The following is a 14,451-nucleotide window of genomic DNA, read 5'->3' as shown; positions in this document are numbered from 1 at the left end:
TGGAATGTTCCGGATATAAAGGCAAGGTCATAAAGGGCTTCATTGCATCTGTTCTAGTATTGCCTTAGATCACAGTTTAAATTAGGGGAGGAAGAAAAAGAAACAGAAGGGCTTTTTTCTTTCCAAGGTCTCATTATTTTATTCTTCTGGTCTTGGAGGGGAAAAAGCCCCTGTGGTTCAAGTTTTTTGAATTCCTCTTGAATGAGTAACTCTAGAAGTTAGGTTGTCCAGTTATTAAATAAGCAAATCTTTATTCACAGCTGTACATTAATGTGCAGTCCTTTCTCTTCCAGCAGAGATAGATAATTAGATCCTTGCTGATAGGGGAATGCATTCAAATAATGGATTGAATAATTTAATATCTTTGGGAAATGCAAACTGAAACAAAAATTGGGGTTGCCTAATTGGAATATATAGAGAGACTACAGAAGACTGAAATGAGAAAAGTGTATGTGGAGCTTGGGGGGTGCTTTTCTTTGTACTGTTTTGGCTCATGTCATGCTAAAACTTGTTTTGGGAGAATAAAAATTCTACAGCAGTGAAGTAATGATGCTATACCTGTACTCTTAGCAAGCCTCTGGAACAGGCTGTCAGCACTCCCTGTCAGAACAGGAGTAACATGGTGGTATTTTTATTACCTGTGTTGTCAGAAGTTGGATAATATCTCTGGTCTTGCTAGCAAGATTTTTCCCTTCCTTTTAAATGTGGGATTGATTAAATAATTTTTTACCTTGTTATTAGTTTTGTATAATAACTAATACTGATTAGGTAATCCTGATATATGTGCCAAAATGTTGACCCTACAGGAAGTTCTACCTCTTTGTGGTAATTGCACATAAGATTATTGAAAGCATCATCAGTTTTAGTTGTGGTGTTTGGAAGTGAAGGGAGGGCTGTTAACTTTTCAGAGTTACACAAACTTTTAAGGGCTGCCCATATGGTGTTTCTAAATTTTTTTTTTTTTGGTTCTTCAGAATTAGTGGTGTATCATGTGAAAGCATTAAATTATAGGTGAACAATCTGTAGAATTTAATTAAAATCTGGTCTAAAATGCATGGCAAATAAAAATAGAAGTACATTAATTTATGGATAAAGTTTCGTTTAATAAACATAGAGCAATGTCAGCATATTTTACAGTTGAAGGTTTATAGTGTTGTCTTTAAAAATATTATCAGTAGAAGTTGTAGATAGATTAAATCTGCCTTTTGGGAGCAGGGTGTTTTCATAAAAGTCATGAAGATAGTTGTGAAATATATCTTGGTTAGGCTCATTTCTGTAGTATTATACACTAGTAGTGACAGTCATCACCTGTAACATTGCTATTTAAACAAATTTTGACACAGCTAAGGGTGGAAGGGGAGCTATAAATATCCCACAGTAGATGGTATTGATATATTTAACTTCAGTACTCGCTCCTTTCAGTTTGTGATGCTGTAGCTCCCTGCTGGTGAAGCTGTGTCCTCAAGCATGAAAGGATGGCAGAGGGACACTGGGAGCTGCTGAGGTCCCCCAGCACAGTGGTGCTGAGCCAAGCCTGGCTCCCAGGTTATCAGTGCCTGGTTTCCAAGGCACTGCTGGCACTGATAGGGGTTCTGCTGGCACTGATAGGAGGCTTACCTCTACTTAAATTCATGTGTGTTTTAATGAATACTTTTGTTGTTCTTGTTGCCTTTTATTGCCTTGATCAAGTTAAAAGAGCTTGTGGATTGAAGTGGAAAGTGTTTAGTTTCAAATTTGGAGTGATGAGTGAATTAACTCAGCTGAAGGTAGCTGTGAGTGAGGAAGTAGGTGTTTGAAGGGAAGGGAAGCCTTGGCTGGGAGATGATTCATCCAAACAGAAGTACTAGAGAAAATTTTGCCACTAGTTTAATGCCCTCATTTTTGGACATCATGGTCTTGCATATAAACCCATAACACACGTCCAGGGCTCGAGGAGTGACGTGGGTTTTTTTTTCCTGCTCAAGGCTGGTTAGCAAATCAACCCAGACTTTGTTCTGGCATGGCCTAGAGCAGGACAGGCTCTGAATGGGGGAAGGAGCTGGAGACACATCAAAGAGGGATACCATAGCTGTTGTTCTTATTGCTTCCTGCACACATCTCTGAAAAGCCTGTTTTCCATTCCTTCAAAAAACCTTTAACCATTTAGTAAAACACTTTTTTTTTTTTAAAATAAGTTCTTCTATACCCTAATAAAAATACGTCTTTTTGGCTGTAGCTTTGAACGCTTGCCTGGGGTATGGGCTTTGCTTAGTAGGAGTATTCAAACTGTCCTTAAAGAAAATATTTTCTAAAGATTATAATTAGCTAGTTCACTTATGTTTATATCATATATATGTATAAATAAATCTGCTGTCCACTTTCAGTCTTTGAAAAGACTTCTAAAAGACAAGTCACACTTTGATTTGGATATCAGACTGTATAATTGGAACACTGCTTATTTTTGGCACTAACAAACTGAGAAGTGAAGGAGTGGAATTTCTTAGTTACTGAGTTGTTTATATAAACTTTTTTTCTGGGGAGAAAATGGAGATTTTTACCTCAAACTAAAATTCTTACATGTGATAGTTGACCAGCTTTAATAGCTGTATTCAAAAATTAGGGCTTATCTTTTACTGTTGTACTCTGAAGTACAGTAACTGCAGGAGTGAGGTTTTCTGTGTGTTTTCGCCTTCTTGAATTAGGGCATGTGAGGTTCTGAGGAAGATTTCACAGATTTGGCTGCCACTAGTCCCTCCAAACCCCATTTCATCCATCCTTATGTTATCAGCTCCCAAGTAAGCCTGTCCAGCCAAATGAAAATACACACTGTAGCTGAGTGTATAACTTGCAAGACATGTGTTGTGCCAATCTTGAACAGCTGATGCTTGGGGTTTTTTAGGGCTCTAGGAATGTGATATTTTCAATATCAGCCAGTGTCAACACTGATAACATACAATGCAGCTGGCATTAAAAGAAGTGGGATAGGGTGTGGTGTGACACTCCAGAACAGACGAGGTAACTGAAAGAGTGAAGCAACAGAGGAGCAAAAGGCATTGAGGGAGGACAAACCATGTGTTTCCTTCCCCAGCTTGCTAGTTAGGCTTTCATAGGGTTGTGCAACTCACATTGGTTTGGCTTTTGAATAGAAATAGAAGGTAACCAGTTGATTAAAGCTAAAAAAAAAAAAAGGAGTTTGAAAAACTAACTCTGGTTGTGGTTTAAAAGGGTGATGTTGGGGATGCTAGATTTGGTTCAAGCAGTCCTCAGCAGTCTGATGTTGATGTTCTGATGTCTGATGTTGATGCTACCATAACTGTCTGTGTGACTGCATGAAGAACCAGGTCTGGCTGTCATCTAGCTGGTGGAAATGCTTAATGCAGGCTTTAGATTGCCAGTCCATCTCTCACCACTCAGTTGCCTGAACTGTCATAGAGGAAGGGTGATGCAAAGGTGAGAATAAGCTGAAAAACAGAAAGCACTGAAACTGGAATGGCTGCTGAACGAATTAGTATGAAGTTATATCCTCTGTCTGTCAGAATGTGCTGCAGAGTGCACCATCTGTGCTTTTTTAGAAAAAGAGAGATGTTAGGTTTTCTTTAAAACTCAGAATGAATAGACCATTCAGTCTCATCTCTCTCTTGGCTTATATTGGCTTCTGAAGATAAAGTGATCCTGTAGGAGGATCAGAGTTCTTTTCTAGGCAGTATCTGAATATTTCTCGTGGGGGTTGATGTTTCTGAGGTATCTTAAAGTGTTCAAAAACCTCTAAGAGAGGTTTTTATTAGCTAGTTCCTGTTTATTTAATATACCACCTGTCCTGCTAGCCAGGCAGTTGTATTTTAGCAATAAAGTGGTAGTCTTGGCTTGCTGTAATAAACCTTCTAGGATAAAACATGCTTTTCCACCTGGCATGTACCTTTAACTTTCTAGTGTTCATTAGCAGGATGGCTGCAGAGGGAAATTTCATGAGAAAACAGGAGGGATCACTTGGGAGCTGAACTTTCCTTTCTTGAAAGCCTTTGGTATCCTCAGGTTGCATTTCCTTAAGACAAAAATGTGTAAGAAGTACTGGAACCACCAGGTTCATTGCCAGCAGATGATTTTGTTCTGTCTCCTGTGTGCATGTCTATGGAAGAAGCCCATCACTGGAGCAGGCTGCCCGAACTAAAGCTGGGTTGGCTTGCTCATGTTTGCCCTGTGCAGGATTGATGGATAATGTGGTTTTCTGAAGGACAGTGCTCTGGAACAGAGTTTGAGGCTACAAGAACAGGTTTCCTCATAGCTAGGTGTGTTGGAATAGCCAGTGCAGATGAAGCTTGGTGTTTACTTTCTGGAGGTGTTGGCTAAGGAAGGACTAAGGTAGGAAGGTTGGAGAGTGGTGATCTGCATCCAGCTACTGCAGCATGATAATACCTTCTTCAAACAAAAACCTGTTAAATACTCTTAAAGATTAAATTAGTGGAAGCTTGAAATTTTCATTTCTACTGCATTTTCAGTACAAAACAGTTCTGGTTGGTATATGGACACATCGTGACCATTTCTTTTTATTTCTGTTATTTGTTATTAATTTTCAGGTCGGTGTGCTTCACTCTGAGGAAAAGGATGGGAATTTCATCACATATCTGATACTTAAAGTGTTGCTTGCAGTTTGCAGCTCAAGCTGTGAGCCTTGACTAAGTGTCCTGTTGGGCATGGCAAACAGCAGTGCTGGTGTTTATAGCGCCTTTAACTGCTGCTGGATTGTGTCTGCTTGTGAGAGGCCATGAAAGGCTGCAGCCTGGTGCAGGCAGCAAATAGCCCAGCTGCCTGGGAGCTGCAGTCATGGCTTAATGGGCATTAAAGCTTTCCACCTGTTGCACAGGGGAGAGGAGAGGAGGAGGACGTGTGTCTTAGGGAAGTTCTAAAGCAAAAAGTTTTCCAGATGAGCCATGTTTGCAGATGTTTTTACTTAATGATCATTTGACTGCAATGATAAATTAATAATTAAATTTTTTGCATTTAAAAAACGATAGGTTTGATACCTGGAGGTGTCTCTTGGAGAGAGTTCAAGCAAGAATAGTGCATCCCAAGCAACATCAAGCCATTAGGTGTAAGGGCCTAATGCTTGCTGAAAGAATAACTAAGGAAGACACCACCTCTGTTGTACACTGCCTGCTTTCATCCTCTACAATTAAGTACCATTGCTTTTTGTAATTGTAGGGTACATAGATAGTGTACACTTTTATAATTTTCATGATTAAATATCACAGTGGACACAGTACTGTGGCATTCTGAGGAAATGAACATTTTTGTAGGGCTTTTAAGCAAGGCACTTGTTTGCTGTGTCTCAAGCAAATTGCCTGTCCTTGATGTGTCTGTGTATCACACATGGTCTTTTTATGGGTTTGGGTGACTTTGACAAATTCAGATAGGAAAAAAATTTGCATTTTGATATTTGAGATGGGGAAGATCTCATTACAACTCCATAACTAACTAGTTTGGTGGAATATCAGTTGGAAATCACTGCTTTGCTTTTGGACATTTTCAAAACTTGACATTTTAATTGATTTTAATTCTTGTTTCTTATAAATTCCATAATCTTGAGCATAGCTGTAGTCTAAATAATATCCTGTATTACTGCCTGACAGCAGCAATGCATTCATGGTCTCCTGTATTCCATTCTACATTTTGTTGTTCTTCACTTCTTTTTACACAGTTTTGTCCTGTAAATACATTTGTGATTAAAAGGGTAAAGCTCTTTTTGTTTCTAGAATACAGATCTCACATAGACAATTACTTGGAAGTTGTATGGTTCAAAATTTCCCATCAGTAAAGACTGAAGATGATTTTGCATGACCTTTCATTTTGCATCTCTTGTGCTTAGCAGAATTCACAGTTTGGACATCTGTTACATGCCCCCATTCCTTTGGACACAATACTTATCTATGCAAAAAAGGTCTTTGATCCAAGTTGATGACCTGAAATCTGAGAAAATTTTGGTGTGACCTGTAGAAACATGCTTTATCTTCCTTCTCTCAATGTGGTGGTATGGTTCTGATGGTTTTTCTCCTGTTCTTTTGTTTTTTTTTCCTTTTTCTGTTTTCTCCCCCTTTTCCAGTGTTCTATTTAGGTGAGTGTTTTAATCTTTGAGCCTTTCCTGCTCCTCCAAGAGTATTTGTTCATTGTTTTAAGAAAAAATCAGACTTGGAGTGCTTTTCAAAGCTTTTGGCAAATTCCATCATATAGAAAGTTTGTTTTGCATTTCTGTGAGACCTTTCCATCCATGTGAAATGAACTCATTCTGCAGATGTGTGAGGTAGCATTGTACACGCGTGAGGTTGCAGTTTTTATTTGCTGCATTATGTTGTTAAGCTTGTTTGGCTTAAAAAGCAGAAGTGAGCAGTTCTTGAAGTGTTGTGTGATGGCTGGCCTTTTTTTTGTGTTTTTTTTGCATAGTAAAAATTCAAACCATTAATTTGTGATCTTTGTTCTTAGGTCCTACATTGCCTCGACAGAATTCACAGCTTCCCTCTCAAGTACAAAATGGTCCATCACAAGAAGAAATGGAAATCCAGAGAAGGTATGGTATTAAAAGTGGACAGCTGTTCAGCTCAAGGAAGTGATAACTCCTAATGAGGAGAAAATAAATGTCAAGGACTTTGAATTGCTCTCCTCCATGAGGGCAGCATTTGTATGTGCACAGTTTTCATTAGTGCTACTCTATAAAAACTTTGTTGCTGTATCCCTTGTTCGTGCTCTCCACCCATTCAAACAATGCAATTGGAATTGGCATGCCAGGAAAGAGTTGAAGATCAGAGGGGAAGCTTTGGGAGATTTCACTGTTGTCATTTTCAGCCAGGCTAATTAATTTTTCCAGTGACTGTTGTGTGTTCAGTTTTTGACACTGAAAAAAAGCAGCAAGTGAGGAAGGAAGTTTTAGAAGCAGAGAACTGAGTCATCATGAATGGCAGGGTTTTTGTCCTGAATGTGGATGTACTGGATCAGAACATTCTATTGGAAATCTTGTTTGCCTTTACGATGTATTCTTTAGAAAAAACACCCTAATTTTCTGCTTTTAGTGTATAAATTGATTGAGCCTTTAACAGTTTAATTTTCAGCTGGAGCAGTGCTGGTTATACCTGTACTGTCCTTTTTGACTGGTCTGTGTTCCCCTGGCCAGGTGGTGCTTCCTCCAAGCCAAGCTGTTCCATTCAATTTCTATCCCTGTGGGATATTTTTTCAGACCCAAGCATTTTGAACATACGGAGTTTTTTCCCATTCCATATAATAATCATTATGTATTAATGAAGTGCCCAATTTCTACCAACCCTGTGGTTGCCATATTCCTACTTCTGTTTCGTGGCAATATGGGGTGGTGCTGTGGGGTGAGTGTCTGGGTTATGGGTGTATGACATGGCAAAGGCTTGTAGGACAGTGCTGTCACACTGGGCTAAGTGAAAACAGTAAGACCTTGGGCTGTCCCAAGCACACTGCCTGTGCTGCAATCCTGGATTATTTTACCATCTAAATACTCCCAGGAGATTAGCTGTTCCCTTCCTGAAGGGATGCTGGGAGCAATTTTGGTCACATGCAGGACAGATACAGGGAACGGGAGCCTTGAATAAATGGGAGGTGGTCCAGACTGATGGTGTAAATGCACCTAATAGCTTTTTGTGGTAACTGGAAGAATGCTTAAACATGTTGGGTCTAATTAGCACGGAAGTTTTTTCTATTTTGCTATTCAGCATTTAGTATGTTTATGAAAAGGTGAGCTGAACCAGATTGCCAATTTAGGAATAATTCATTTGATAAACAAGCTATATATGATGAACAAAGGGTTGGCATCAAAATTGGCATCATACTTGTCTGTCTCTTTTCTTCTGTGTCTTCTTAAATCTGAGCAGGAATCACTTTATCTGACAGTTACCTTGTTTAAAAACAAATAGCAAGAACCTCATTACAAATTTGTCTGTTTGAGGTGTTTATGTGCAAGTTTGCTGTCATGTTAAAAGTCTTTTATGTCACTTCTTTTGACAGACTTTTTAAAAGCCTTTTTTCTTTTGAATTTTTTTTCTGTCCTACATTAGTGGCTTTTAGTATTTCTATTTGCTGTATGTTCCTTTATAAAGCTGCATTATCTGAAATTTATAATGCTGAAATACTTTTGAGAGAAGCATTATAGAGTGGCATCTCCTCAGAAAAAAATGCTGCCCTATATTAAGACCTCTGAAAGTCTCTTGAAATTTTTGGTATGTGAAGGACATGCTATCAGATGACATTCTTATGGCTTGGCTTTTTTGATCAGTGTGCTCGACTTGTTTCCATTTAATGCAATGTCCTCTTTAAAGTCTGGTTCTGGGTCTGTTTTGTTTTTCCCTGAAACAAGGATGGAGAACTGGAATGAGTGTTTACTCATGCTGCTAGACAGATTGTCTGTGGAAGGACTATTGCTGTTGTGTCATTAAGCTTAAGAAGAACATGTAATTTTGTTAAAACATTTCACAAATGCTTCTTCAGTCTCATTACTCCTGTAACTACGTGGCTATAATAAAGTTCAATTAACTCTAAGCTAGAAATTCTCTTCTGTAGTAACTATCTTGCAGCTTTCAGACTCTAAGAACAAGAGTTACTACCATAATGTAGAGAGTAGTAAATAGTTGAGAACAGGTTTAAGTATATATTACTTTTAACATATCTCCAAGTGACATTTCCAATCTCAATAAAGGGTAAAAGCAGTGTGGGCAGACTTGAATCCTGTGGGGAGCGGCAAGACTACAGGGAATGCAAGAAATGGGAATAAATGTTACTGCGTGGGAAGGAACATGGGGTTTGTGATGGATCAGGAGAAAGGCTTTGCCAAGTCTATGGCTTGTGGAATGTGTGTCTGTTGGGTGGGGGTTTTCTTTAAAGTGTGGCTTGATAATAGTTGTCTTTGAGTTCTGCACTCCTATCCCTCCTCTTAGGTGTGCCTGGATTTAGTAGTGTGTAACTGACTCCTGTGTTAAGTGCAGGAAAATGTTTTTTAAATTATTCTAAGCTGGAGAAAAATATCTGCTTGCATGAAAATTAAAGGGACCCTGTGGAGGTCTAGTCTAACCCTCTGCTCAGAGAAGGACTAATTTCAAAGTTAAATTATGTGGCTTGGAGCTTCAGGGTTTTCCTAGGCAGAAATAGAAACATTTCTTCAGAAGTATTTTGCCAAAGGACTGACCAGTGAAGATTGGCATAATAAAGAGAGCTCTTCAACGGATCTGATGTTTTCCTTTGCTTTCATAACCACTGTTCAGGAATCTTGGGAAAATTGGGAATTGAAGAGTGAAATTAGTTCATTGCCAGCAGAAGTACATTATTTTGGTTCAGAGATTTTTCTCTATTTTAGAAAGGTTTTAGATGCCCTTACATTTTGGGCAAAACTACTTTGTTTATTTTGCTGCAGAGCTTTGTACTTGAATATTTGTATTGCTTACTGGGCAGTGATACAGTTTCTAAGGCTGCTAGGGCCAGAGGTGCTATCTGAAATGCTGAGGTTTTTATGAGGCCAAGATTACACATGAGGTGTAATGAAGTAATTTTTTCTGGTGAATTGGTAACTTTGTTACTGTCTTTTAAGAAACCTTAACACATGGTGGATGCTTTCCCTCTCAGGGAGTACTTGAAGCTAGCTGTAGTTTGCCTTAATTTGCACTCACTTCAGTACAGTAATAGGAAGCTTTAAAACACTCCAGCTTCCATTTTTGATCCTCAAAACTGAAGGGATATTTTATTCAGGGGGTTGTTTTTCATTTTGTCAGAATGGTGGCCAGGCAGTGTTTATAAATTCCACTGATTGATAATGAGCCAGCTTCAGTTGACATGCATATTTGTTAATAACTGTAGAGTTACCTAATGCCAAAGACCATTTTAAAATACAAGATTAGTTCATGGCGTGCCTGTGTGTGCTACTCGTGCATGTAAATTTACCTTCTCTCCCAGCCGTGGTAAATACATTGTCAGGAATATGAGTCACTGAGTTGGTATCTAATATGACACTTGGGAATTTAATGAGTTAATGTTTATAAATAACTTCAAAATGGTCACTGCTTCATAAATAAAGAGACCAGGAGCTCCAGGAACAGAGGAACTGTACAGATAGTAAGGAATGATGAGGGTGTACAAGCCCCCTACTGTCCTTCAGGGACGGCATGGACCAAAACTTGACCGAATTCTTTCGTAAGTACTCGAAAACATTACAAGTTGGTAAAATGCAACAGCAGAATATTAGGAGGTATTGTAATTATTAAATACTTTATTTGTATGTAGGATTAGTTTGGTTTGTGATGATTCTGTTAATGAAAACACAGGGTGTGTGCTGTGCTAGAATTTAGTATTGATATGGTGTGATTTTTGTAACGTCTTGTGGAAGGATTCTTAGTTGTAGTGCAAGTTCAGAGACTTTCAAATGTTTCTTATTTACTGAAGTTTCTTATTTACTAAGAGACTCGAAGGCAAGATTTTTATTTTATAGATTAAAGCAATTTTTTTCTGAATTTGGCTAATCCTATTTTTTAACTACAGTAAAATATTTTCCCCCTTGTAAATTAGTAATTATTACATACTCCTGAGCTGTTTTAAAGACATATGTAGAAATGCTAAGAGAAAAAATCCTGCAATTCAGTATCAATGTAGCTATTGTAGTTTAAAGGAATAAAAGTTTGCCCATGGCTGTGTGTCCCTAGTAACCTTGTTTCTACTGATTTCCCACAGCCTGTAACTTTTCCCTAGTTAGTGGCCAGATGTACCGCTTCCAGCTTTACTTTGCTTCTGAAATCGTGCCATTTATCCACCAGCTTCTTTCAAGGAAGTAGGATTTCTTTAAAAGGCTTATGGATTGATTAGATTATAACTGAGCACACAGCTCTAATCTGAGATACACATGAATATGATGGAGTTGTTGGCTTTTTGCTTTAGGGTTTGAGAGGTCAGTAGAATCCACTCATATGATTGTATGGTTTGTAGCTGTGCATAGACATGGTTTAGATGGAATCAAAAGGGACTTTCCCCCCTTTTTTTTTAAATTCTTTTTTAGCCTGTCTCATTTTCTTTCCATTTGTAGTAAAGTTTTCAGAGACTTACCTGGCATTATGGATAGGTGTAATGGGTGCTGTGTGGTTACAGCATAATTGTAGGTGCTGCTAATACTGATCTATTCAGAAGACTGAGAAGACCACTCTTCCATTAAGAAGTATTCTGATGACATCAATAGAATTGCTTTGAAATCTTTCAGTTCTGTGAGCTTTTTTTCTGTTTAATGCAGAGCATGAAATTGGAGTTGAAAGTTTTTCTACATTTTTCCAGATTTTTGGTTATTGTGGTTCCCTTTTATGAAATTGTGTTCCAGTTGTACTCACTGGAATACACTACTGAGAGGGAGTTGCCAATGAAAGTAAGTTCTTCTACTGCTGAGATTTTTTTTTTTATTATTAATTCCATGAGTACAGGTGTCTTTCTGTGATCTAGCTTCTGCCAGGAAAGCTCATGTTCTGTTAGTTTGAGATAATATATTGAAAAGATGGAGATGAGGAAAATTAGGCTTAATGAGGTTTGATCCAAGAGTATCAATTGATCCCTTAGTCTGTTAGAATTCCTCAAGTTTCTAGTTGTCTCTTTATGTCTTTATCATAGTGGCTGGCTACTAATTTTTGCTTGACTGATAAAACCTACTTCTCATTACTTCCAGCTAATACATTTTTAGCTTATAACATAAAAGCTTCTTCTTAAACATTAAATCCCTTTTGATCAAGGAAGTTAAAGCCTGTTAGTTTGACTTTGGTAACAGATAAAACATTGGACAGTAAACTGGACTCAGACAGTATTTTCTTTGCAAAAGCAGAAAGGCTGTTCCTGGGCTTTGGTAAAGCGTTTGACAGATACCAAGAGGGAATTTCCAGTTAATGTGGAAGAGAGGAAGATTGCTGTGGAAGTGTGAGGAGCACAATAACAGGCATCAGTGCACCAATGGGACCTGTAGCAATCAAATGTATTTTGGTGTTTTGCTGAACAAAGCAAGTCCTTGTTGCTGATGTGAGCTGAAATACGTGAGAATGAAGGAGAACAGGAGGAGTTGGATGATATTGCAGATTTTGATGATCAGAATAGAATGAGAGTTCATAGTAGGTGTCCTGTTTTTAGAGGGGAAAACGACCAACCTGTAGACCACATTAGTGTACAGGGAAAATGAAACAGACGTTGGAAGTGTTACATGCAGTGGTGACTGATCAAGAGAAAGCTGCCTGAACACTGGAAATAGCTGTAAGGACCTAGATTTGTGCAGTGTTTCAAAATCATGATACATGTAGTTAATTACATGCCTTCATCATTTCACCTTGTGTAAAGTGTTTGATATAAGCTATAATTTGAACCAGTCTCACCTCTCAGTGCTGCTGAAAGAACCAAAGGTCCAGAGCACAGTTCAGAGTGGCAGAAGTTGTTGATTCCAGAGCATATACATAAACTCACCTCACAAACCTCTGGCCTTTAATAGTTGGACTTGGCAGATCTTCTGAGTCCCTGTGTCTTGCTCATTGTACCCAGCTGACTAAGTCTTCTCTGGGTTTCTCTGACACCATGTGCATTATGCTCAGGTAGAAACTGTCCTGACTGTCAAGCACTTGACAGAAAATAAAGCTGACTTGCTAAGAGTTTTAGAGCAGGAGTTTAGTTTAGATAATGCAAAGTGAAGTTTTTGCAGCTGAGCTGCTGTTATTGGTGCATCCTGTACTTTTTATTTATGAAGATTCTCAGTCTCTGCGGAGGCTGCCTGTGTTTGATGTCAATACAGATTGCAGATTTCCAAGACGTGGATGTATTTTTCTCTTTGTACATGAATTATGAAATTTGGGGGGTGGTGTGTGTTCATTCCATGGTACATAATGTGTAGGCACTGAGATACTGTAAATATTCAGTAGGTTTGCATGACCATACAGGAGAGTGAGCTCTGTGGTAAATGCTGAATTTTGGAGTGGTGAATAAATATTTAATATTAAAGATGGAAGAGCAAGTTTAATGCTGGTACTCCATTTTGATTACTCAGATAAATTCTTGCAAATTTGAAGGGCCATAACAGACACACTTTCTTGAACTTGTGCAGAAGATGATCAGAGGATTAAACTATTAAAAGTCTAGGAGCTAAGTTCAAAATCACATGTCAAAGAACTTTTTTTTAATGTTAATAGTTTGAACAGGGATAAAGTAGGTTGTCTGTGCCTGTATCCACTTCTGTGGATGTCCAGAGAGCACATGCAGTTCCTGGTGATCACAAGGTAGAGGACAACATGCTTCAGATGGAGCTGAGGTCAGCCTGCATCTGGTGCTGCTGCCTGTGGCTCAGGCAGACATTGTGTAGCCTGTCTGCAGCCAGCTGCTCTGTTTGCTGCGGTGACTCAGTGGTGGGAGGAGGAGAACCATCATGTGAGATGTATTCTAGTAAGTAGTGACTGTTGGATTAGATAATGCTATCTGTGCCCACATGCTGGGGCTAACAGCATTTGAGAATAAAACTCAAAACATTGCTGTCTTGTTTGTTGCTCTGCAGTTGGCGGCAGGGTTAGAAGAGCTCAGGACATCCCCAAAAGCTTGGGTGCACTGAGGCTCCACATTGAACAACTCAGTTGGTTTGGATTGATGAGCCCAGCTTTAATCGTAGCTGATGTGATACATTTACTTTTAGAACTTTAGCATAGTAGTTATTCCTAGTTTTCTTGTTTTTAAAACTTAAAAAAAAAACCCTAGTCAAGCACAGAAAGAAAGATGCATACACTGTTGAGTACTTTCTTAGAACCACATTTGGTTTCTTATGCTGAATGTCTTAATGATAACTTTCTAAACAATAAGTGCAGAATATTACTGCAATATTTGAAGCCAGCAATAGTCTGGCAATCTTCATGCTGCCTTCTGGGTGTCATCCTTATGTCTCTCTTCTGACACACTTTGCCATTTTAGAAAAAGTAACAGCACAAGCAAGAAACTATTTTTCAAAAAAAGCACAAAAACCACCATGTGCAACACAGAAAATCTCCCCTCAATTGTATGTTTTTAACTCCATGTTGTTTTTTAATAACTCAAGTGATGGTTTTTGATGTCTTCTTTGAATACACATATTGAATTTATTCTTTCTCCCTCATTTGCCTTGTTTTTGTATCTTTAGGCAGACAAAACAGGGATAGCATTCATATTGATCTTTGAGTGATTTGATGCCCTGCTTTGACACACGGTTTTTCTGCCAAGAAAGAATGAAATATGAAATTGCTGTGTTCATAAATGACAACTAACAGCTGTCAAATATTGTGAATTATCTGCCTGCAGCTGACCTCTTCATTCAATGCAGCAATTACTTCAGTCAGGTCTGTTCCTCAAGATATTTTGTTTTCTGCAGGCTTTGTCTTGGATCTTTGTTTTCTACAGTGAGTTTTAAAATTAAATACTTCAAACAAGTTTCTGTTCATCTTGGAATGTCAG

At 38.4% G+C, this 14,451-nt stretch overlaps 1 protein-coding gene across 7 annotated transcripts in view; it reads left to right on the top strand.

Moving 5' to 3' along the window:
• The window catches only part of ENAH (ENAH actin regulator), a 123,528-nt gene that overhangs the window by 83,990 nt on the left and 25,087 nt on the right, over positions 1-14,451 (top strand). For all 7 annotated transcript variants that reach the window (XM_053938259.1, XM_053938258.1, XM_053938256.1 and 4 more), the window contains one exon: positions 6,454-6,538. In XM_053938259.1, the coding sequence (XP_053794234.1) occupies positions 6,454-6,538 (85 nt within the window). The remainder of the gene's footprint in view (positions 1-6,453; positions 6,539-14,451) is intronic.

The sequence above is a fragment of the Vidua chalybeata genome, chromosome 3 (genome assembly GCF_026979565.1).
Source record: "Vidua chalybeata isolate OUT-0048 chromosome 3, bVidCha1 merged haplotype, whole genome shotgun sequence".
NCBI lineage: Eukaryota > Metazoa > Chordata > Aves > Passeriformes > Viduidae > Vidua > Vidua chalybeata.
This window is presented reverse-complemented; position numbering and strand designations above follow the sequence as displayed.